The sequence below is a fragment of the Gorilla gorilla genome, chromosome 3, assembly GCF_029281585.2.
Source record: "Gorilla gorilla gorilla isolate KB3781 chromosome 3, NHGRI_mGorGor1-v2.1_pri, whole genome shotgun sequence".
Taxonomy (NCBI): Eukaryota; Metazoa; Chordata; class Mammalia; order Primates; family Hominidae; genus Gorilla; species Gorilla gorilla.
Genome location: NC_073227.2, coordinates 182,465,419 through 182,488,718, shown reverse-complemented (window position 1 = coordinate 182,488,718; position 23,300 = coordinate 182,465,419). Strand labels below are relative to the sequence as shown.

Here is a 23,300-nt window from a genome sequence, read left to right as displayed (position 1 = left end):
ATCTAAGATGTGACAACAAAGGCACAAGCAACCAAAGAAAAATTACATAAACTGGACTTAATAATTTTTTTAAAAAATTATTCATTCAAAGATAATATTAACAGAGTGAAAAGTAAAAGGACAACCCACATAATAGAAGAAGATATATGCAAATCATATATCTGTTAAGGGATTACTATCCAATGTATATAGAGAACTCCTAAAACTCAACCACAAAAATCACCAAAACTGGATTCAAAAGTGGGCAAATGTAATCCCAGCACTTTGGGAGGCTGAGGCGGGTGGATCACAAAGTCAGGAGATTGAGACCATCCTGGCTAACACGGTGAAACTCCGTCTCTACTAAAAACAAACAAACAAAAAGTAGCCGGGCGTGGTGGTGAGTGCCTGTAGTCCCAGCCACTCAGGAGGCTGAGGCAGGAGAATGGCATGAACTCGGGAGGCGGAGCTTCCAGTGAGCCGAGATGGCACCACTGCACTCCAGCCTGGGCAACAGAGGGAGACTCCGCTTCAAAAAAAAAAAAAAAAAAAAGTGGGCAAAGAACTTCAATAGACATTTTTCAAAGACGTTATACATATAGCCAATATGCATATAAAAAGATGACCAATATAAGTAATCATTAGGGAAATGTAAGTCAAAACTCAATGAGATGTCACCTCATACCCATTAGGATGGCTACTATCAAACAAAAAATAAGTTTTGGCAAGGGGTTGGAGAGATTGAAACCCTTGTGCATTGTTGTTGGGAATGTAAAATGGTGGAACTGCTTTGAGAGACTGTTTCGTGGTTATTTAAAAAATTAAAAATAGAATTATCATGTGGAAGTAACTCAAGTGTCTGTTGACAGATGAATAGATAAAATATGCTTTATAAATGCAATGGAATATTATACAGCCTTACAAGGGAAAGAAATTCTGAAATATGCTACAACATGGGTGTAATCTGAGGACATTATGCTAAGTGAAATAAGCCAGTCATAATAAGACAAAAACTGTGTGATTCCATTTATATGAGATAATTAGAGTAGTGAAAATAATAGAGACTGAAAGTAGAATAGTAGTTTCCAGGGCTAGGAAGGGGCAGAATTGAGGAATTGTTGTTTAATGACTATAATGTTTCCATTTTACAAGGTAAAAAGAATTATGGAGATTCATAGGGATGATGATTACACAGAATTATGAACATATCTCAGTACACTTAAAAATGGTTAAGATGGTAAATTTCATGTTAAATTTATCTACCAAAGTTTTAAAAAATGAAAAAAATACTAATGAAATAGATAAATCTGGAAATTTTGGCAAAGAACTAGAACAAAAGTCACAATTAATACTATCAGAATTGAATGAAAGAAAAGGTATACACACAGTCTTACAGATAATAAAAGCAACTAAGAAAATATTAAGTTAAAATCATGCTAGTAAAATTTAAGAAGAATATGAGGGGCCAAATTAAAGAGAAAATATAAGTTAATGACATGAAACACGAGAAGAAATCAAGAAAAAATGATTTTATGACTGACCAAATGAACTGACTTAGGAATACTGAAACAAAAAACAATTATCTTGTTAATCTAAAAACGTGTATCTTCATTAACTAAGCAGTTGATTTCCCATTTTTTCTTTCCACATGCTCTGGGAATAACAGTACATTCTCAACTATCCTGAGGAATATGCTTGCTGGCAGCAATCTAAAAAGCCAGTGTAGACCTGCTGCTATAATTCAGGTTTTTCTAATAGTCACTGTGTATTCTCAGATATCCTACTATCAAAGACAAATCCTAACCTTCTCTTGATACATTCTGTCCCATGCCACCCTTTATCAGCCTTATTGCCTCACTTTCTATAGCTGCCCTCCATTAGGAAAACAGAACCAAAAGCAACATATCAAATATGTTCCTGTTGTAAAAAAAAATGTAGGCATTTAATCCTTGAAGCAAAACACAGAGGCAGTAGTATGTAGTGGGGGTCGCTCACTCAGCTCTGGAGAAGTGTATGATGGGGTTGATTAGTACCTGTCAATTATAAATAAGGGTTTTCAATTATGAGAGCTATTAAATACCTTGCTAGAAAGGAGAGTGAAATAAAAACTGAATTATGTGGGCCATTCTGGACAAACTATTCTGTAGAAATTTAGTGATCTCCTGAGTATATGGAATGAAAATTTCCATACTGGTACATCTGTGTAGTATTCTTTCTGAGAGATAAACTACTTTTGAGGCATGTTGTTGACTGTAGATAACTACCTCAAGTTTTATATATATGCTACCAAAATACATACATTTATCTTTTAAAAAATGTAAGTTTTGCTATTTTTGAATTTACCTAAGCTCTCTTTTTTGCAGCCACGTATAATTTCAGCCTGTGCGCCTCTTTAGATAATGAGTTCCATAACTCTCTTACCTGCTGGGTGAAATAACACATCCTTATATTTGTCTTAACGTTACCTTAGGAGTATGTGAATTTTAGTCCTCAGAGTACATGCTTAAAGTTGAATTATGAATATGCTAATGACTCCATTTTTATACTTGAAAATAATTCATCTTTTAGAATTTTAAATCCTCTTGAGGTTTTTCCCGAATTTAAAACAACATGTAAAATGGTCAGTTTTACAAAGATATTGACTTCTGTTTTATAAATTAATCATCCTAGTAACCTAAGTGTATAAAGACATCACACATTTACATTTATAGTGAACTGCAAAGTACAAAGTTAATTTTGTAAAAAGTAAAGCATCAGTTCTCAATTTGACCACTTTTGTCAACTAAGCCTAGATTCAAAGTTAGACTTTTTTGTATCCAAATGATGTTTTACTTCCTTACTGTATGATGTGCTTTTATTTACCTATTTTTTCTAATCTGAGTATATTATACAGAGGCAACTAAGAATACTAATTGTAATCAAAATTTAGTTAATTATTTCCCAAACATTATAAAAAGTGGTATACATTATACATAGTATGGATATAGAAATGAGGCAGTGAAGTCCAAAAATCAAAATGCCTTCTTGAAAAAAATAACAATAAAGAAAATAATGTTACAGTTATTGAAATTTAAACTTTGAAGTTTTCTTTTTCAGTCCAGTCCAACTGATCCCCTAGTGTTTCATGCTATCCTCATCCATGAAATGATATTCTGATTTTTGCATGTATTTGACTGTGTGGACTGGTATTAAATGTGTATTTTGGAACTAAACATTCTTTAAAATTTAAACTGAATATTACATATTATTATTAAAATGAGAAATATTTTATGACAATATAATATTTTAAAAACTATAATAAATTATTAGCATTAGGAGATCATTGGTGTATTTGTTTTCAGCAAATACATCAGTATCATTTTTATCTGCAGCTAAAAAGTAAAGGTCACATTTTTTTAATGGAATCTATAAACTTGGCGTTGCTTTAAATGCCAAATTGTTTCAATTATTGCTTTTCTCACCATCAAAGTTCTTGTAAGAATGTCATACAGGTGAGGTTGTGTAGTATAAAAGATTAGCTGGTAAACAACTGACCTCATTTTGTGGTCTATGGAGTACGATCAAGTTCTGCTTGGATGCAGAAGGGGCTTGTTGTAACACCCCGGGAGTACTCTTAAGTATCATCAGCAGTCTCCTCCAGCCATTAGCGTATTATCTTGAGAACTGCATCATTATTTTAAATTAGGTTCACTTAATTAGCCAGCTGGTACCTTCCTTGTCAGACTGATAAACAAGCTGTGCTTCACTGTTCCTTCATGTCAAGACGAAACCGCAAGTTCTGTGTATCTTTGCTGCTATTATCAGTATTTCATATTTAGAAGTTGATACAACTTGTCCATGACTAGGGTATCATGTGTTTTAACTTTGTTGTATATGCACCCCCTCAAGAAATATTGATGAATTTTTTAATACTATGTATGTTGGGATTGTGAGGGAGTTAAGTTTAGATAGCAACAAAAGAAATAAAAAATCTCATAATGTAAGTAAATTGAGTATCCTTCAACAATGTTTTAAAATGATAAAGAAAAACTGCTTTTATCAATATGTGTATAAAGCTACAACAAATCACTTTTTTATTATTTCACTATATATTTTATGTTAACATACAAAGCAATAGGGTAAAAAGTTCATTCATCATGACAATATAACACTGAAAACAGTGCTTGTCTGAGAAACTAAGAAATGTAGATTCTAGAACTTCAATATATAAATCACTACTATTAATTGAGTACAATTTTAAAAATTATTATTCGAAACTTTTTTGAAAGTGTTTAATAATTCAATAAAACTGCAGAAGAAGGATTGTAAATTAATAATCTCAATATCACCAGGCTAAGCAAAGGCTACAGTGTGAACATTTCTTTTAATGATTATTATGTAGGAGAGAAATTTTCAATATATAATTGGAAGCTATCACTTAAATAAAATCTTACAGAATAATTCAATAGATGCAAACTGATCCCCTTTGTTCTATTATGATGGGGGTTCAAATTGCCAGCTGCAAGTAAGTCTCATTTCCATAGGCTTCTCAAGACAGTTTGAAAACAACTTTTCTAGCAAAATAAATTTGGGTAGTCAAGTGTAAATTATACTGCCGGTTGTGGTGGCACTTGTCTGTAGCTGCTTGGGAAACTGAGGTGGGAGGATTGCTTGTGAGCAGAATTGGAGGCCAGCCTGAGCAACTAGGAAGATCCTATCTTTATTTTTTTAATGTAAATGACAGTAAGCAATAAACGAGCATTATATAGGTTAATTTTGAAATAAAATATGAGCACATAACTAATGCTTTTTTGTAATTATATATTCCTGAATAATGCATTTACTTCATGTCATTTTTCCTAAATTAAATGGCGACTGCATAAACAGAAAATGTGCACACCAATGGTCTCCAAAGTGGAGCACATGAAACCCAAAGAACTTACAGGTGACTAGTTAAGGGAAGAGAATCCCATGACATCTGTTCACAATTTTTTAATCTTAAAAAAAATCTTATTTTATTTAATAAAAAGCTACTATAAGGACCAATATTGAAGGCCTGAATTTATCTGTATGTTGGATGGTCAGGTAACATATAATGAACTCTAGTGTCTTGAGAAGAAAGTGGGAATTTTACAATATGAAGGCATCAACAATAGTACTCTTAGTCTTCTGTTTACTTTTATCCATATAAAAGGGATGACAATAGTGCATACTTCAACAAAAAGATTGTTATGAAAATTAAATTTTTGAAATTTGTGTCTCGTACAAATAAGGTATCTGTAAAATACCTCATTAAAAGAGCCAGGTTGTATAAGCCTAGTGCAGGAGTACAATTATTTTTTTCAAATAAAATAATAATCTCAATTTCAACATCAGAGGAGAAATTTTTTTAAGAAAATAAATAATAATAATAATGATCATGATCTTAATAATAATTAGTTGCCATGCTACAAAATTTTGCAACTTACTTTTTACAATTAAGTAGACTAAGAAGTTTATTAATTATAAATTGAGAATACTATTTCACTAAGTATTATTCTAAGTGCATGGTTTATATCTTTGACCTAAACAAACACAAAAAGCTTAACTTCTGGGAGCATAGAATCTATTAGATGAGGCAGACAATAAGAAATAAATATACTAAAATACAAACTATGCCATATGTAAGGAGGTAAGTGCTTTTGGAAAATGTAAAACTGCGGAGCAAGGACAGGAGGGCTTGGGAAAGCTGAGGAGAAGAGGTATGCACACAGGGAAGGAGGGTTTGATTATTAAATAGGGTGATCAAGCTGGCCGTGCTGAGAAAGTGAATTATGAGCAAAGATGTTGAGGAAGCAGGCATTGGGATTCTATGGAAGAACTTTTCAAGGAAAGACCCTCCAAAAGGCAGAAGCATGGCTGACATATTGGATGAACAGCAAAGGAGGCCAGGAGATTCTGTATCAGAGACATCAAGGAAAGTGTAGTCGGCGACAAGGCTAGAGAAGACTGGGGAGGTGTCAGTTCAGGTAAGGCCAGGTGGTCATTATAATGACTTTTGGCTTTCACTCTAAAAGAAATTAGAAGAGCCTCTAAATTTCAAGAGTATCCTAGCAGGTATTTTGTAAAACCCAACACACAATTTGTCTCTTCCAAAAACTGACAGTTTGGAGCTGATTACTGTCATGACTTGTCTGATGCTTAAAGAATGAAAAAAAGAATCACTCAGACAAATGTATGAGAAAGACTGATGAGTATAAGGTAAGAAGTTAGTCACGCCTGTAATCCCAGCACTTTGGGAGGCCAAGGCGGGCGGATCACGAGGTCAGGAGATCGAGACCATCCTGGCTAACATGGTGAAACCCCGTCTCTACTAAAAAAAATACAAAAAATTAGCCGGGCGTGGTGGCGGGCGCCTGTAGTCCCAGCTACTTGGGAGGCTGAGGCAGGAGAATGGCGTGAACCTGGGAGGCGGAGCTTGCAGTGAGCTGAGATTGCGCCACTGCACTCCAGCCTGGGCGACAGAGCCAGACTCCATCTCAAAAAAAAAAAAAAAGTTAGACACCATGTGATAATGATAATGGTGACTGTGTTCGTGGGGATAGTAGAGATATTGCAAAGGGATCATCATTTAGAAGGTAGATTCAATTGCATTTCCTGAGGATGTGAAGTATGGGAGGAAGACAGCAGTCAAGGATGACAGAATCTTTGTAATCCTTTGCATAACATGTGGAGAACCATTTCAACACTTGTGACAAAGAAGTTCAGAAGTTGTCTGTGGCAAAAACAAAATTTTGTAAGTGTCAAAAATATTGCCCTTCTGTTCTATAAAAACCAATTGTTCTAAATTTACTGATTCTTTAAAGTCAGTTTCAAGAGCATACGAGCAGGTATTTTGTAAAATCCAGCGCATTATTTATTCCCTTGCCAAAGTTGATGGTATTAATAGTAGTTACCGGCTTTTCTGACTGAAAATTGGGTCATGGAAGTATTATCCTGAAGATAGTCATTTGGAAATATTTTTATCATTAATATATGATTCTGTTGATGAAAATCATATAAATATTTCCTGTATAAAGTGTATTTTATACATGAAAACTTATAAATAAATTTTCTTGAAAATTACAATTTTTCCAAATAAAGTATGTTATATTACTTTTTTATTTTGATCTGCATATCTTTTTCAGTTCTAGTGAACTTTTATAACCAGACAGCAAAATAACTGAATTTAGTGCAAAGCTTTTGAAAAGCTGAAACAAAATGTTCAAAACTTTTGGAAATCGTTGAGCAGACATTTTTCAAAGTCAGAAATTATTTTGAAAATTGGCTGATATTTTTTTCCTCCAAATAGGTATATCCTAATTTATTTGAAGGCAGTTCATCATGAACTTCTTTCTGACACTTCCTGTAAAATATTTCCATAAGTTAACTTTTAAAAATATTCTCTTTCCATTCATAAAAATATTCGTTCTTTAAGGCTCAATGAAAGCCTTACCTCTTTTCCCTATATTTTATCCTGCATTGTACTTCTTCCTCTGAGCTTTTGTAGTGCGTGGTCCTTGTTTTTTTTTTTTTTTTTTTTTTTTTTTGTGACACACATCAAGTTATTTTAAGTGCTCTTTTCACCCTCTAGTCTGTAAATTCTTCAAGGACAGAAACGGGTTTATTTTCTCTTCTAGGTCTCAGTTCTTTCACTTACTAAAGATATTGCACATCTAACCTTGAAACATTATGATGCTAACAGTCACTCAAACATCTAGCTCAATTACTGTTTCTAATGGTAGTAGTAGTAGTAGTATGAGTGGTATTTCCATGGTACTTAATATTCACCAGGCACACGCTGAGTACTTTACTATCTCACCTAATACTCACAATAACCCTTTGAAGTAGGTATTACTACAGTCTCCATTTTATTGTAGAAAAAAACTGAGCCACAGAAAAATTTGGTAACTTCCCAAGGTACTATTATTATTGTTGTTGTCATTATTATTTTAATGTAAGTGAAAGAGTTAAAGTTTGAAATTGGCTTCAGAATAAATGCTCATAAACATGATCTATACTGACTTTCAGTGATTCTCCATTAGGATTTTATTGCTTGCAGAGATGACGGCATGTATTTGAGCCCGTTGGTTTTCTTGTTAACCTCCAATAGAGGAAAAAGACCCAAAGCAATGTTTTTTATACATGAGGCATAAATAAGAGAGCAACATATCCACACATTCCCAGGAATAAACAATCAACTAAGAGGGAGTGTCTTTCATATGCAGAGAGGTTCCCACATTGGAAAGGAACACAGACTATCAGATCCCAGCTGTCCTTGTTATTGGCTGAAGGACCCCCAACAAGACTGATTCTCAGTTTCCTTATCCCATTAAATGTAGGTGTTAGCCTAACCTATGGTTTGTAGTATGTCTCTATAAGATAATACTTATGAAAGGCCTGGTGAAAAGAAAAGCAATTTGTGAGAGCTGGCAAACTGGAAATTTTCATTCAAATTGTTCCCAGATCCTTACCGTTACTTACAAACCTTTGATACAGTCTTACAATTAAATAACAATGAGATTTTTTTTTTACTGTTGCTTTTGTCATTTGTGTTGAGCTATCTTATCTTTAACATTTTAAAGATCTAAAGATTATTCCATTTAAAGCTGCATGCAAAATAGGTTATTACATTCACACATAGATTAAGTTTAACATAGAAAGGGAAAATGTGAAAAATCAAAGGAATCTTATGGCTTTGTCATTAGTGTATTAATGATGAGTTTTTAGGGCTATATATGCACTGAAATTATTGATTAGTACATGAAAAAATTTAAATGAAACATCTGGCATTCTAACACAATTAACAGAATCCAGATTAACTATTCCTTAAGCAATAAAGCTATTTAATTACCTAAATAACATCAAGTCTGGGAATAGCTGTTCTATGTTTGTGTAGCAACTCAAGGTTATAAAGAATTCAGTTTCCTTTTATTTTTCTCCTCTGCACCCTCAGAGTATTGGGTTTTCCTCTTTTTTTTTTTTTTTGAGACGGAGTCTCGCTCTGTCACCCAGGCTGGAGTGCAATGGCGTGATCTCGGCTCACTGCAAGACCGCCTCCCAGGTTCATGCCATTCTCCTACCTCAGCCTCCCGAGCACAGCTGGGACTACAGGCACCTGCCACAGCTCCCGGCTAATTTTTTTTTTTTTTTTTTTTTTTTTGTATTTTTAGTAGAGACGGGTTTCACTGTGGTCTCGATCTCCTGACCTCCTGATCCGCCTGCCTCACCCTCCTGAAGTGCTGGGACTACAGGCATGAGCCACTGCGCCCGGCCTTTTCCTCTTAACCTAGTAGCTTCATGGCCTCAAAATGACTTTGGAAACTAGAGGCTTAATATCCTCATAGGACAGCACTGGAAGTGGGAAATAAGACAACATGTGGTGGAAGGAAGCCTTCTGTTATCTCTGTTGATGGAATGGAGTATTATTCTCAGAAATCATGCGTCATATTAATCTTTACAATACAGAAACTACAATAATACAGAGTATGCAATACTGTGTATTGTATGCAGAGTATGCAATACATACAGAGTATGCAATGTGACCACTCTTAGCCTCTGAAGAGGCTGGGAAACTCAATATCAGTCAAAAGGAAATAGAATCAGTCATTTCCTTGGATCTGTGGTGCTTGCCAAGTGAGCTGCCTTCCCTGAGGATATTGCTGCCCATCTGATCCCGAAACAGTATAGTGACTCTCTTAACCAGGAAAAAAGGGGTAAAGACACTAATATAAAAAATGTTTAAGAGAGTTTCCTCTGAAATCCAATAATTATTCCAGTAATCCTAGAATACTGAGAATGTTAAATAGGCAAAATGAAGGGCATTATTTTCGAAAAGAGATGCCTTAGTGAGACTTAATTGTTAACATTTAATTTAAAATATGCATTTCCATATTTCCAACCACAACAATAGTTTACCTGTTACTAATGCGCTGAGAAGAACATTGCATTATGGATAAGTACTTAGAAAATTCTCTAAGGAAAATGATTTCTAGCTTCATCCCTCACTCATAGGTGGGAATTGAACAATGAGAACACTTGGACACAGGGCTGGGAATATCACACACCCGGGCCTGTTGTGAGGTGGGGGGAGGGGGGAGGGATAGCATTAGGAGATATACCTAATGTAAATGACGAGTTAACGGGTGCAGCACACCAACATGGCACATGTATACATATGTGACAAACCTGCACATTGTGCATATGTACCCTAGAACTTAAAGTATAATAATAATAATAAAAAAGAAAAGAAAAAAGAAAAAAAAAGAAAATTCTCTAAGGATATTTAATAGAGCTTTGGGAAGAAATGCTTTCACTGTTGGATAAAGTTTGCTTTACTGGATACAATTTGTTTTATGTTACATAGTTAGAAAACATATAAGTACCTACTCCTGGAAATTAATTTTAAGTGGTGTTAGCTTATAATATGAATAGCATAAAATTAAGGTGAGTGAAATAACTTCCTGGCATCAATTTGTTTTCTGAGAATTTTGTTTTAAGTAAATGCTAAATATTATAAATATTATACATATTATTATAAATATTAGCAAAAAAACACATTTTCATACCAAGCATGGTGCATAAAAAAAGAATTCTTTTTTCTTCTGTGGTTTTGAATTTCTCATTAAGGAAACTTAATTAGCTGATCATTCGTTAGAATTACAGCCATATATCAGATTGTTGGCATTTTAACATTACAGATAGTGAAATCTTGTAATCAGAATTGGGATAAAATAAATCCAATAGTGTAAACATAGTTCTCACCTGTATTTAACACTTAATTAAAATGAATATATTAATCTTTCATATCTTGGGTTTCTAAATAGCTTCTCCCCACCTCACAATGTGCATAGGTAATGAATGAACTGAAAGCTGTGTACAGTTGTGCAAATGATAAACAAAATATTTATCATGTATATGATAATTGTGATCATAATTGTATATGATAAAAAATTTAGAAAGATAATACTTTATTCATGTATATGAATACACATGAATAAAGTATGATATTTTCAAATATCAAATAAGGGCTTAGGAAATTATATATTTGGCAAATTAAATTTTTAATCTGACATCTAAATTAGAATCTTCATAATTTCTGGCCTAGCTTTAAACTAATAGTTTAGTCTAAAACATTTTTTTCAATTCTTCTTTATTGTAGGCAGTGAGCACAGACCCTGTCCCAGTTAAATTACACTATGACAAATCACATGATCAGGTCTGGGTGCTAAGCTGGGGTACCTTGGAGAAGACATCACCAACACTACAGGTAAGTACATTTCAGTATATTAGAGAAAATAACAATCTTTAAAGCTTTCAACATTTTATTGGATATTTGTGATCATTTAACCATGATATTTTTCCATCTGAGGACGACAGCTTTAATCATAACTAGATAAGCACAGAAAAGGGCAAAAAAAGTTGGCACTCATGTACTTTTGGACTGGGAAAAATCACAGATAGTATGTATTAAAGGTTATATTTATATGCGAAAAGAATAACCTATAGTGACAAAGCTGATGCCATTAGGAGGAAAAGAAAGTCATAATTTACTTTTTAACAATTTTGGTAAGGCAAGTACAATAGAGACAAAGAGAATTCGACAGCAAAAGCTTCAAGGCCTTCTCCATTTTTCTCTAATCAGATAATATTCTGTTATCTGAGGAGAGGCTTATTTCTAAAGGAAGAATAGTGGTGTTATTCTTATGGATTTTGCGTCTGCCTTGAAGTTGTTTATGTGAGAACTTCACAGATACAGAAAAAGAAAATCTGCATTTTGGTCATGACACTTTGGAGCAGTCCTTAGCCTTTTATAATTACAAGTTTAAGCAGAAACAGAAAGGGAATGGGAAGGAGTTTTTGGCCCTGAAAATGTGCTTTATATTACAGTATTTTTCAAAATGCTTTGCGATTTTGCTACTGCCTTGAATATCCCCCTCTTAACAAGACCCCAAATTATTAACTTTTGGACATTTTAAAATAAATTATTTTAAATGAAATAATTTTAATCAGTTGTCACTACCAAGACTTTTAATGTTTCTGAGTTATTTTCAGTATTGCAATATTTAACTTACAAATGACAGTTTTATGTAAATAGAATATTTTAATATAGCTAGCATAATGATGGATCATTTTATATTCACTAGAAATATGTGTCATTTGAAACACTGAAAAAATATGATAGTATTTTGGTTGTTTATTTTGCAAATCAATCTACTCTCAGAATGTGAGGTCTTCAAATTAAAGGATGACTCACAATTCTGTGAGTTGGCTACCTGGGCAGCTCTGCTGATGTGATCTGGGAGCACTCATGGGCGCCAGTTACCTGATAACTTGGCTAGAGTTGGAAGGTTCAGAATGGCCTCACCCTCATGTCTATCGCATGGTGATGGTGCTCAGCTGGGTACCTTGTGTCCCCTGCATGTGACGCTCACACTGCATCTTCACAGCATAATGGTTTTAGGTTACAAAAGTGGAAGCTACAAGACCAGCTGAGGTATGGGCTTCAAAATGCATATAAAGCCAATTTTGCTACATCATATTCATCAAAGCAAGTCACATTGCCTGCCCAGATTCAAGAGGATGGAGTGATAGAGCCAATCTCTTGATTGAAAAAGCACAATCTTCACAGTGGGCAACTTTTAGAATCATCTATCACAATATGGTAATATAGGTGCTTGTTAATTGAGATTTTGTATTTAAATATACTCTTTGCAAGATAAATAAAACAGGTCAATATATATGATTTTTTAGAAAATATTCTTATAAATTATTTTAATACACTATTAACTTTAAGATTAGTATAACATAAAAGTTTAATTTTTCATGTCTTTCTTTTAAAAAACTAAAACTGCATATATTTTTATTATACAATTTTCTTCAGAATTGATCCCTTCCTCTCCCCTTTGATTCATGCTACTTGGATAGATTAACAACTTTCCCAGTGTTGCAATTCCACCACAAAATAGTTTAGACAAATTCCTTTGACATTGTACACAGAAAAAAGCCTTCTGGAGGTATTCTTCCCACACATTATTCAACCATCTAAAAATGGGTTCTTTATTTTTCTCTGGATGCCTAATAAAACATATTTTGTGCTGATAGAATATGGTAAATTATAAAAATATTTGCCAGGTGGGAGTGGAAGGTAAATGTCACAACTGAAAATATAAAATAAAGTGTAGGAATTGAGAAGTATCCTTTAAAAAGGTATACACAAGAAGATTTATTTACATAAGGTTTATATGTGTGCATGTTATATGAATATAGATATAAGCTTGATTAGATAGATAGGTAGATTGATTGATTCATTGATTGGCAAACAATATGATAGGAAACACAAGATCTCTGGATCAGAGAATAGGCCATTTCTCACTCATGGATCATGTTAGTGTTTATGCCTCAGCCATAATCAACTTTGGGTCACGTGGAGAGCCTAATGCTACCCTGAATGTTCAGCACAGTTGCAGGAAAGAAGTGGGACCCTAGAATTATAAGTCCCTATGTTTTTTTAGGCTGCTAACATATCAGCCTATCCTCTGTCTGGAGAGATAATCATCATTACTCTAGAATGTATGAAAATCTTCCCCTGGAAGAAGAGTAGGTCAATTCCCTTGAATGTCAGTAAATGGTTCAAAGGAGATAATTCTCTAAATCTCTCATGAGCAAGCCACTATCACTAGTCTCCAAGGCATTTTTGCTATGCCACTAGACTTAAACCAAGTTTGCCAATGCTCTTTGCTATGAAAGACCTGACTCTGCAGAAATGTCAAAATGTTCATGGATAATTGTCTCCCAAAAGATTATCAGGAAACATTCACAAAGGAAGTGGAAGTTCATATATGCTTCCTTTGGAGAAAGTGAATTCACAAAACCAAAAATATGGGCAAGCCCTCATTGTGGCTATAGTGTTTCCCATGCCATCCTGTTAAAAGATTAGGCTGGAAGAGAAATCGATGCTGAAGCATGTTCTCAAGGATCAGAAAATTCTACTTATCTTTTTCTTTGTGTTTTAATTTTTATTATAATTTTATCCATACGTCTTCGTCAAATACGAAAGCAAAATATGTATTTTCTGAGATATTTATAATTAATAGAGACTAGGTGTCATAATTTTAGATATATGACAATATTTTCCAATTAGTGTCCTCAGGTGGATTCTCAAGGATTTATCATAATTTATTTATTTTACTTTTAAAAGTCATATGTGTCTTACAAAAATTTCAAAATACTGCCTTAAAAATTATAATGAATCTGTAATCCACAAATTTCACAATTGGAATATAATTAATGTCTTATTAAATGCACAATAATTAGAGAATAAAATATTCCCAGGAAATAACTTGAAATAGAAGCCTTCCATTTTGCTACTGTTCAGGAAGTGGGCCCCAGCCAGGAGGGATTCCGATGGAACTCAATGAAAGTATATTCATTTAGATGAAGAAAAATTACCCTTTAGGAAAAACAAACTAACTCTAAAACTAAAAATTATAAAATAAAATTTTGTCATAAAAACCAAAGGAGAAGTTTTAGTCTTGAGGGAGAATCACTTTAACTTAGTCAGTAGTTTAGGAAGTTACTTTGATGGCCATATGTAGAAAGTATTTAAAAGCGGATAAACTAAAGGCAGGAAAAAAGCCCTTTAGAAGGCTACCAGAACAATGGTTGTGCATTGTTCCTACTGGAACAATGAAAGTTTACAGGGGTGTAAACAGATCTGAAGAAAGAACTAATAGGATTTGGTAACTAATGGAATTAGGGAAATAAACTAGTTTGAATGTAGTTGACCTTTTCTTTAAAGGACTATAAAAGTTTAAAAAACAATTCATTATTAAAGATGAAATCTTATTAAAACACGTAAACCAGTTATTTTTCAATGATAGGAGGAAAACGTTTTAAAATACGGTTTTATGTATTCCAAGATTTTAAAAATTTCAAATGTTTCATACAATTTATTTTGGAGTTTTTAAAACTATGTTGCCAGTTACGTTATACTGGAGGGATTTTGTCCTAATATCACACATTACCTGTATGTTTGCATTTATTTTTCTCTTTATAAGAAGATTAGGATTTTTGTAATGAAGAAGTTCTTATATGCCTATTTATTTTATATTTTAAGCTGAAATTGTTCAAGACAAATATTTTTCTATTTTTTTCTTTATAGAAACAAGTTTCTATATTGAAAATAAGCAAAACAGTCACAGAATTGTAATTTGTGTAATAATATATTGATTTTGAGGATGGCATAAAGTCTATGCAAACAACTGCTAGAAACATTTATTTCATCTCTAAATAAAATTAAAGCTTATACTATGAAGTGACTGCATTGTTGAGGTCTAACCAAGGTGTGTTCTCTTTAGGTAATTACCCTGGCCAGTGGGAATGTGCCTCACCACACGATCCACACCCAACCAGTGGGAAAGCAATTTGACAGAGTGGATGATTTTTTCATTCCCACCACAACACTCATTATCACCCATATGAGGTAAGTGCTAAGTTGAGTGATCAACTTTTTAAAGATTTGTCTCTATTATAATAGAAAGCCATGTGAAATCGTAAAGAAACTTAGATATAAAACAAATACACATGTACAATTGAACTTGCTTTACCTTTGTCATATCTGCTTACTGAACCTTTGTTTATCAACACTAGTGATGAATTTCCCATAAAATGTTTCTCTTTATGCCTGACAGAGGTGTGAATTTGTGAAAATACAGTTTTATTTTTAAAAATCACTTTAACGATGTTTTTGCAAATTGTCATTAAGATTTTTCTTAATGGGCTCTTACAAAATGCTGGCATTTCCCCCAGAGATAACTAATTTAAAAGATAAAATCACTTCTCAAACGGAGAGAGTGTTAACTGAAACTTGGTATGGAGAAGCAGCCACAGTCATAGAAATATATTCAATATAAATATTTTGTTCACTCTCATCATTTTTTGATCATATTGTAATTAATATAAAATTGTATTAGGAAATACAAGAAGTTGAAATGAAATGTTTGAGGTCTACACTTTGAGAAAAGATGTTAGTGTGTTTTATCTCTTGATGTATTTACAAGAGGCGGAGAAGTAATATTAACTTCTAGTTATAAAACTGCAAAGCTTTATAGAAGAGGTTTAAATGCTAAAATGAGAAGGTTGGCATATCATGATATTTAGTATTATGTATCTTTAAAATCTATTGAAACAATTTAAAAATATTTGCTTAGCAATGTTAAAAATGAATCTGAAACAAAGATTTTGTCCTTTTACTCAAGTGAATTCTGATGTGTGGGAACTGCTCCAGCTGTGTTATATGAGCCATTATTGGATTATTGTGCATATTTGTTTCCTTATTTAAATTAAAAATTATATCATCTAAAAATTGCAGTTGTGAGAATGATGAAAGACTGCATAATTCAACTTTGCAAAAATAAAAATGGGGATTAATAAATCAGAATTATAACTCATAGTCAAAGATAGAATAAATTATTCCTTGCAAAGCCAAGCATATTTTCAAAGTTTGATATATTTGTCAATCAATTAGCCATTATTTTTAGAATGCCTATTGTGTGCTCAGCAAAAAAGTGATTAAATAACATAATGTGCAGGCTGGGCATGGTAGCTCTCCCCTGTAATCCCAGCATTGTGGGAGGCTAAGGCAGAGGTGTAGCTTGAGTACAGGAGTTCGAAACCAGCCTGGGCAACATGGCAAAACCCTGTCTCTATTAAAATTACAAAAATTAGCCGACATGGTGGCGCATGTCTGTAGTCCCAGCTGCTCGTGAGGATGAGGCGGGAGGATTGCTCGATCCTGAGAGGTGGAGGTTGCAGTGAGCTGAGGTCACACCTTGTGCTCCAGCCTCGGCAACAGAGCCAGACCCTGTCAAAAAATAATAATAGTAATTATTATTATTACACATTTTTGTGGAAAACAAATTATTGAAACTACAGAATATCTGATGAAATTAACAGTTTTTTAGGTTCTGATTGTAATAGCTCAGGGACTTAAAAATCAGAGTTGAACTGAAATGGTACCACTTAAGATGCTATCTGAAAAATATATGAAGTTCTTATACATATTTAATAAGGATGAAATTTAATTTAATTGGCATTGGGTGTTATGACTAATAAATATTCTTTTGTTATTTTCAAGCTATTGACAAAGTATTAATAACCAATAATTAGATATGTAACCTTTGTTTTTATCTCACTTGCCTATTCCCTATTACTGTATTTAATATGCTATTATCAACCTTGCTTATTTTTAAAAAATGTACTATTAATACAATTTCTTTGAGAAAAATTTTAGTGTGTATGACACTACTAGGTATAATTGTGTATAGTTGGGAGTGGTTTCACCCTATAATATGTGAAGTTATCATTATGTTAAAATACCTACCGGGGTCAAGAGTATAGACTTTGGTGGCATGCAGTAAATGCTATTTGTAATTCTGTGTTTGTAGATATAATTTGTATGTTGTCAGACCACAGCATCTCTTTGGGTTCTAAATGATTACCTCAGAGCTGGAGTTGGAGCTAATATTAATTTGAAAAACATCTAAATATTGTGAAGAACTATAAGGCACACATTTATTTTAGTTCTATATATTATGAAAAAGAGTAAAAAGTATAATTGAGGATATTTTTAAGCATCGTTATATTCCTTTGAGGAATGTGCAGTGAAATGCATGGGTATTTTGTCACTACTTTATTTATACGTATTTAATTTAGTAAGAGTAATTTAGTAAGAATAAAAATTAAATTATAGCAAGAATCCCATTTTAATGAACATGAATGATCATCAAATTTCTTGGTGCAGTTCAAAGTAATTACTCATTTTACTACACTGAATGCGAGAAGTAAAAATTAACGTGCGTTTCCAAAAATAAACTGTTAACTATGTAAGGTAGTTTTAACATAATGAGGATTTATTCCACATCAGGAACACCTGAGTGATGAATATGGTCTTTTCTCCTATCAACTTCATATAGTATATTTCTTTTTTTTTTTTTTTTGAGACAGAGTCTCCCTCTGTCACCCAGGCTGGAGTACATTGGCATGATCTCAGCTCACAGCAACCTCCGCCTCCCGGATTCAAGCAATTCTCCTGTCTCAGCCTCCCTAGCAGCTGGGATTACAGGCGCCCTCCACCATATCCAGCTAATTTTTGTATTTTTAGTAGAGACGGGGTTTCACCATCTTGGACAGGCTGGTCTTGAACTCCTGACCTCAAGTGATCCACCCACCTTGGCCTCCCAAAGTGCTGGGATGACAGGTGTGAGCCACCGTACCTGGCCCATATAGTATATTTCTAAGCAAATTCAGCATGTAGTTAAATATGTGCTGCTGAGATTGAATCGTTATGAATTGTGTTTTTCAGAATTTGACACTACATTCTAACTGTTGGGCTCAGTAGACGTTTTCCATGCCAGGCAGAGGGTCTGAAACATGTGTTGAATTAATATTAGTTTTCTTTCTCTGACTCTACATCACATTAATCTGCTTTTCTCTCATGCTGGTACACTTATTTCAAATAATTTATATCTTCAGTGTCTGAAAAGCTTCTTGACAAGTGTCAGGCTTTTATATTCTTAGTGCCTAAAAACCACTGGACACTTAATTTATGTTTCTCATAGGAATGGAAGTAAAGAAGGAAGAAAATGCTACACTATTTCCTAAAGCAGACTATCTGGTACTGAGGGAAGAACTGTGTTTCCTATATATGGATTTCTCAGCCTCCAACACATTATCAGCATTAAGCAAATGCTGTGTTCAGAGTACACAAATTTGTGGACCCAGTAACTAAAGTAATAAGAATTTACATCTGCTGTCAGACAGATCTAAGCCTGAATATCCCAGCAACACCATTCACCATTGACACTGGTGACCTTAACCAACTTACTTAATTTCTTTCTAAGGACTGGAATAAAATAATGTTTGAGTATGCAGTTGCTCACTAGTTGTTGTCCAGACTTCGTAATCTCTACTGGGAAACTGGCTCCCTGTTGATTATTTACAATTTTCCTAAAAGTCTGTACTTTTGCCTGCCTGGCTTCCTCTCATTTTTCCTCCAGTTTTTCTGTTTCTGCGCCTGTAATTTTCAGGCTTCTTTAGTCTTTAAGCATATCAGATAAGCACGCAGTGTCATAAAGTAAATCATGACTGAAGAATTTAAGAATACCATTTAAGACACATTCTCAGACTTGAAGTTAGTAAAAATTTTTCTTTAAAAAATTTAAACTTAAGCAAGAAATTAATAAATTATGGAAACCATAGTTTTAAAGTTGAAGAGATTATGGAGTGCAAAAGGAGTATATTTTGGAATGACATAAGAAATATAAATTTGTTATACGATGAATTTCAATTTAGATTTTTATTTTTATAAGTAAAAATATACAGATAGGTAAAATTAAAAGTGGCTGTTAAAAATGAAGATGAATGGGCCGGGTGAAGGGGCTCATGCCTGTAATCCCAGCACTTTGGGAGGCCGAGGCGGGCAGATCATGAGGTCAGGAGATCGAGACCATCCTGGCTAACACGGTGAAACCTTGTCTCTACTAAAAATGCATAAAAATTAGCCAGGCGTGGTGGTGGGCGCCTGTAGTCCCAGCTACTCAGAAGGCAGAGGCGGGAGAATGCCATGAACCTGGGAGGGTGGATCTTGCGGTAAGCTGAGATCGTGCCACTGCACTCTAGCCTGGGCAACAGAGTGAGACTCTGTCTCAAAAAAAAAAAAAAAAAAATGAAGATGAATGTAATCCTCATAATAGTCAATTAGGTCTAATAAAATTTGAAATGATAATACATTACCTTCTAAAATCAATTATAAACAAATATAAAGCAATGTTTCATTATTCTATGTGTAATTTGTATCCAAAAAAATAAGTTATACAACTCAGTTGTCATATTAAATTGAAATTACAATATCATTACATGTAAATAGATATACTTGAATATTTGAATAATATTGTAATTCTACTGTTGTTAACTTTTTAAAAATTACATGGCTAATGCATAGGAGATTTGGTGAAACAGTTTTCAAAATGCTTGTGTTAAACTTCAAAACAAGTAATTCTCATAAAGCATGAGGATTTACATAATCAATTGTTTTATTTTTGCTGCCATTGTGAAGAGAGAAAAATTTAAATATCAGTTTCTTATGTGTGAACATTGTAGCTTGCTGTGCAGGTGCAACTAGAATTTGCATAATAAATTAAGATCAATAGGTCTGGCAGTTACATGTTATATTTTCTTTTATATGTAAAGATTCTAGAAAGGTAAGGAGAATTGAGAAAAGAAGAGGAGAAGCTAAGGAGGTAGCAGACATTAAGCAATGAGTAATTTCCATGGAATTTTTCCATGAAACCTCCCTCAAAAAATCTTCATTAATCCTTCCTGAGAATTATTTGTTTGGGGCAGAAGGGGGATGAAAGTGAGAACTACACGGAGACCTACGTGGTGCAGAGCAGGGAAATGTAAGAAATCTGAGTGCAGGATACCAGGAAGGCCAGAAAGGGTAATCTACCACAAATGCAAGAATTAGCAGAAGTCTTTCCTAGAGCTTTTGACGTAGCACGAATAAGATGTGTTGGCAAGAGAATAACAGCAAGATATCTTCACCTAGATTGCAAGGGAACAGCTAACATTTGTGTTATTTGGTGTTATAAGCAGAAATCCTTTAAGGTTCTCACTGACTAAAATAATACCTTTGATACAATTTAAAACAAGTGCCATTTGATGAAAAAAAAAGATGTATTATAACCTGCACTTTGTAGTACCTGCAAATCATTCCTTTCCCATTTCTTCTCCTATCTCTCCCAGTTAGAGTTCAACTACAAACAGATTTAATCCAATCTAGCTGAAACATGCTGATGTCAACTGGTGTACAGGGCACTTAGAGTAAATTCAAGGAGATGACTTATGATTTATATATCCACTCCAGGGCTAGGCCTGTGAGTAATAAGAAAAGGCATAAACTTGGGTGATGCTATTTGAGATGTCTTGAAAGGCTTACCTACTCTTGAAACTATTCCCCCCAACCCAAACTACCATTTGATTATATTGTTTGGAATTTCAAACCACTTTTCTCATTTTTTGAGTTATATTTTAATAGAAATCAATCTTTAAATTGCTCTTATTTCTTGAGAGGAAAATGCAGCAGTTAGGAAATTGATATACTTATTATTGCCATTTTTGTCTAGGGGTTGATTGGTTGATTATGTAGTGTCTTAAAATGAATGTTTGTACTTGGGAGGGTGTGTGTGTATGTGTGCATGCAAGTGTATTTATTTCAGTCAGTGATTACATGATAAGCAGTAAGATGAATAGAGATATTTGTAAATCACACTGACAGGGAGACTTTAAGCAACAGGCATTTATATAAAATCCTGAAAATGCCAGTTCCCACAGCTTTTTCCTCCTATGTTAGCTTGCTGCATTTGGCACGACTTGACCTGCTAAATGAAACAAGTAAACAAACAACTGGTGTTCAAAAGGTTTTGTTATAACATGCCTCCCCTCCCCAGCACCACACCCCAAGATGATACTGGTTTGGACTTGAATATCCTAGGGTAAATCAGGAATTCAATGAAGTGGACCTCAGTGTTACTCTTCAATTTGAATGGACTGGAAAGGACAAGGGTAGCTGGAAGGCACTCCTTTAGGATCCTCAACAGTGAAATAAGTGCTAAGAGTGTAAGAGTACTTGGAGCCAAATGGGGGTAGTAAGGGGCTAAGGATTTATCTTGTTTCCGATCAGTAGTAATCCCTGCCTAGCCGATGGCTATGGCTCTACTACACGGATGAAGTAAGATGAGAGAGTAAGTAGCGGACACCGCTCCGGCAGTCTGGAGAGTGGTCTATAGCACTCATTTTGGCATAAATTCAGCAAGGAAATGGTTAAGAAGGGATTGAGTTTGATATATGTTTCCTTAAAGCTCCTCCAAGGGAAAAATAAACATTCTGTGAAAGTGAAAGTTAAAGTATATCATTCTCCCCCATATTTTATCAAATCTGTTAAAGCAAAAATTATATATATGGCTAACCATATATCAAGACAACTCATCTTATGACTTGATTCATGGACAGGCCAGGTGTATGGAGATACAATTTTAGCACTAAAATGCTGTGGTTACGTTGAAATCCTAGCACAGCAGAAATTGAAAATACCTGCTGTTCCATGGCATTTAGAGAAAAGTAAAATCTTGGGATGATGAACTGCAATTAAAATTGTTTCAAAAAATGTTTTGTAGAAGAAAATCTCACAAAAGTCACAATTCGGTGAGGTGCGTTTTAACTCCTTTCATCCTCACATGCTAATTCCTCCCACAAAGAGAAATAAACTAACAAAGAATTCCAAATATCCCAGGAAGCCAACTCTGTCTACACTCTCTCAAAAAGTGAATACTGAAATACGCGTAAGTTCTGAAATTGTGACCTTCCCTTTCCACAGTTTCTCTTACCTTTTTTACTCCCCCTCTCCACTCCAAACAAACACAAACTCTGTATTTTCAGAACCTATTATCTCATGGGATCGTTAGATTCCCAGAGCTACTTCACTATCTGAAAACAGAAGATATTCATAAATTGTTTGTCAAACAAAGTATATACATATACTTTTATATATGCCTGTGTGTTTATATGTGCAAACCATTGTTAGCAAACCACTCAGCATTCTTACATGGGTGCAAAGCTTCATCTACGTAACATAAACACTGGATAACTTTCTTAATCTTATTTCTAATGAAGTAAACACACAATACCTGTCAAGCTTTGATCTGTAATGCCACTCTCTTTTTTTCATTATGGTTACCTAATTGGCTTTTATTTTAAGCAATACTTTCAGTCTTCTTTAGCATATTAATACAGGCCACACGTTGAGTGTAAAATGCTTAGATAGAAAAAACAGAGTGCTATTCAGTGTGTTACCTTTATTATTTCTTGAGTTAGAGAACCCTGTCTGCTTCCTTTCTTGGTCTTTGTTCTGTGTTAACTGTGCTCTGCTCTGACACTTGTAAGAAAGGAGTCTTGTGTCCAAAGTGGATGAACAAAATAGACCTGCACCTTTTTTCACAGAATGTCTTATTAGTCATGTTGCTAGCCCATATTTGCTATGTAATGTTCTTGATGTATGGGTCAATGCGATTGGGTTTAAAGAACAAGTTATTTTTAATATATGTATATGTAATTATTTTAAAAAGGAAGAGTTTTTACAGGTATTATTGGTAGACTCTAAGCTCTGTAATTTAATAAAGACACTAAACAGACTCATTCTACAACAAATTTTTACTGAAGAAATCAATGGAGCACTAATAACACATAATTTAGAAACACTCCACATT

The 23,300-nt window shown here is 33.9% G+C and overlaps 1 protein-coding gene across 4 annotated transcripts in view; it reads left to right on the top strand.

Moving 5' to 3' along the window:
* FSTL5 (follistatin like 5) overlaps positions 1–23,300 on the top strand; it is an 807,335-nt gene that overhangs the window by 720,288 nt on the left and 63,747 nt on the right. For all 4 annotated transcript variants that reach the window (XM_055384072.2, XM_055384069.2, XM_019026097.4 and 1 more), the window contains 2 exons: positions 11,138–11,245; positions 15,336–15,460. In XM_055384072.2, the coding sequence (XP_055240047.1) occupies positions 11,138–11,245; positions 15,336–15,460 (233 nt within the window). The remainder of the gene's footprint in view (positions 1–11,137; positions 11,246–15,335; positions 15,461–23,300) is intronic.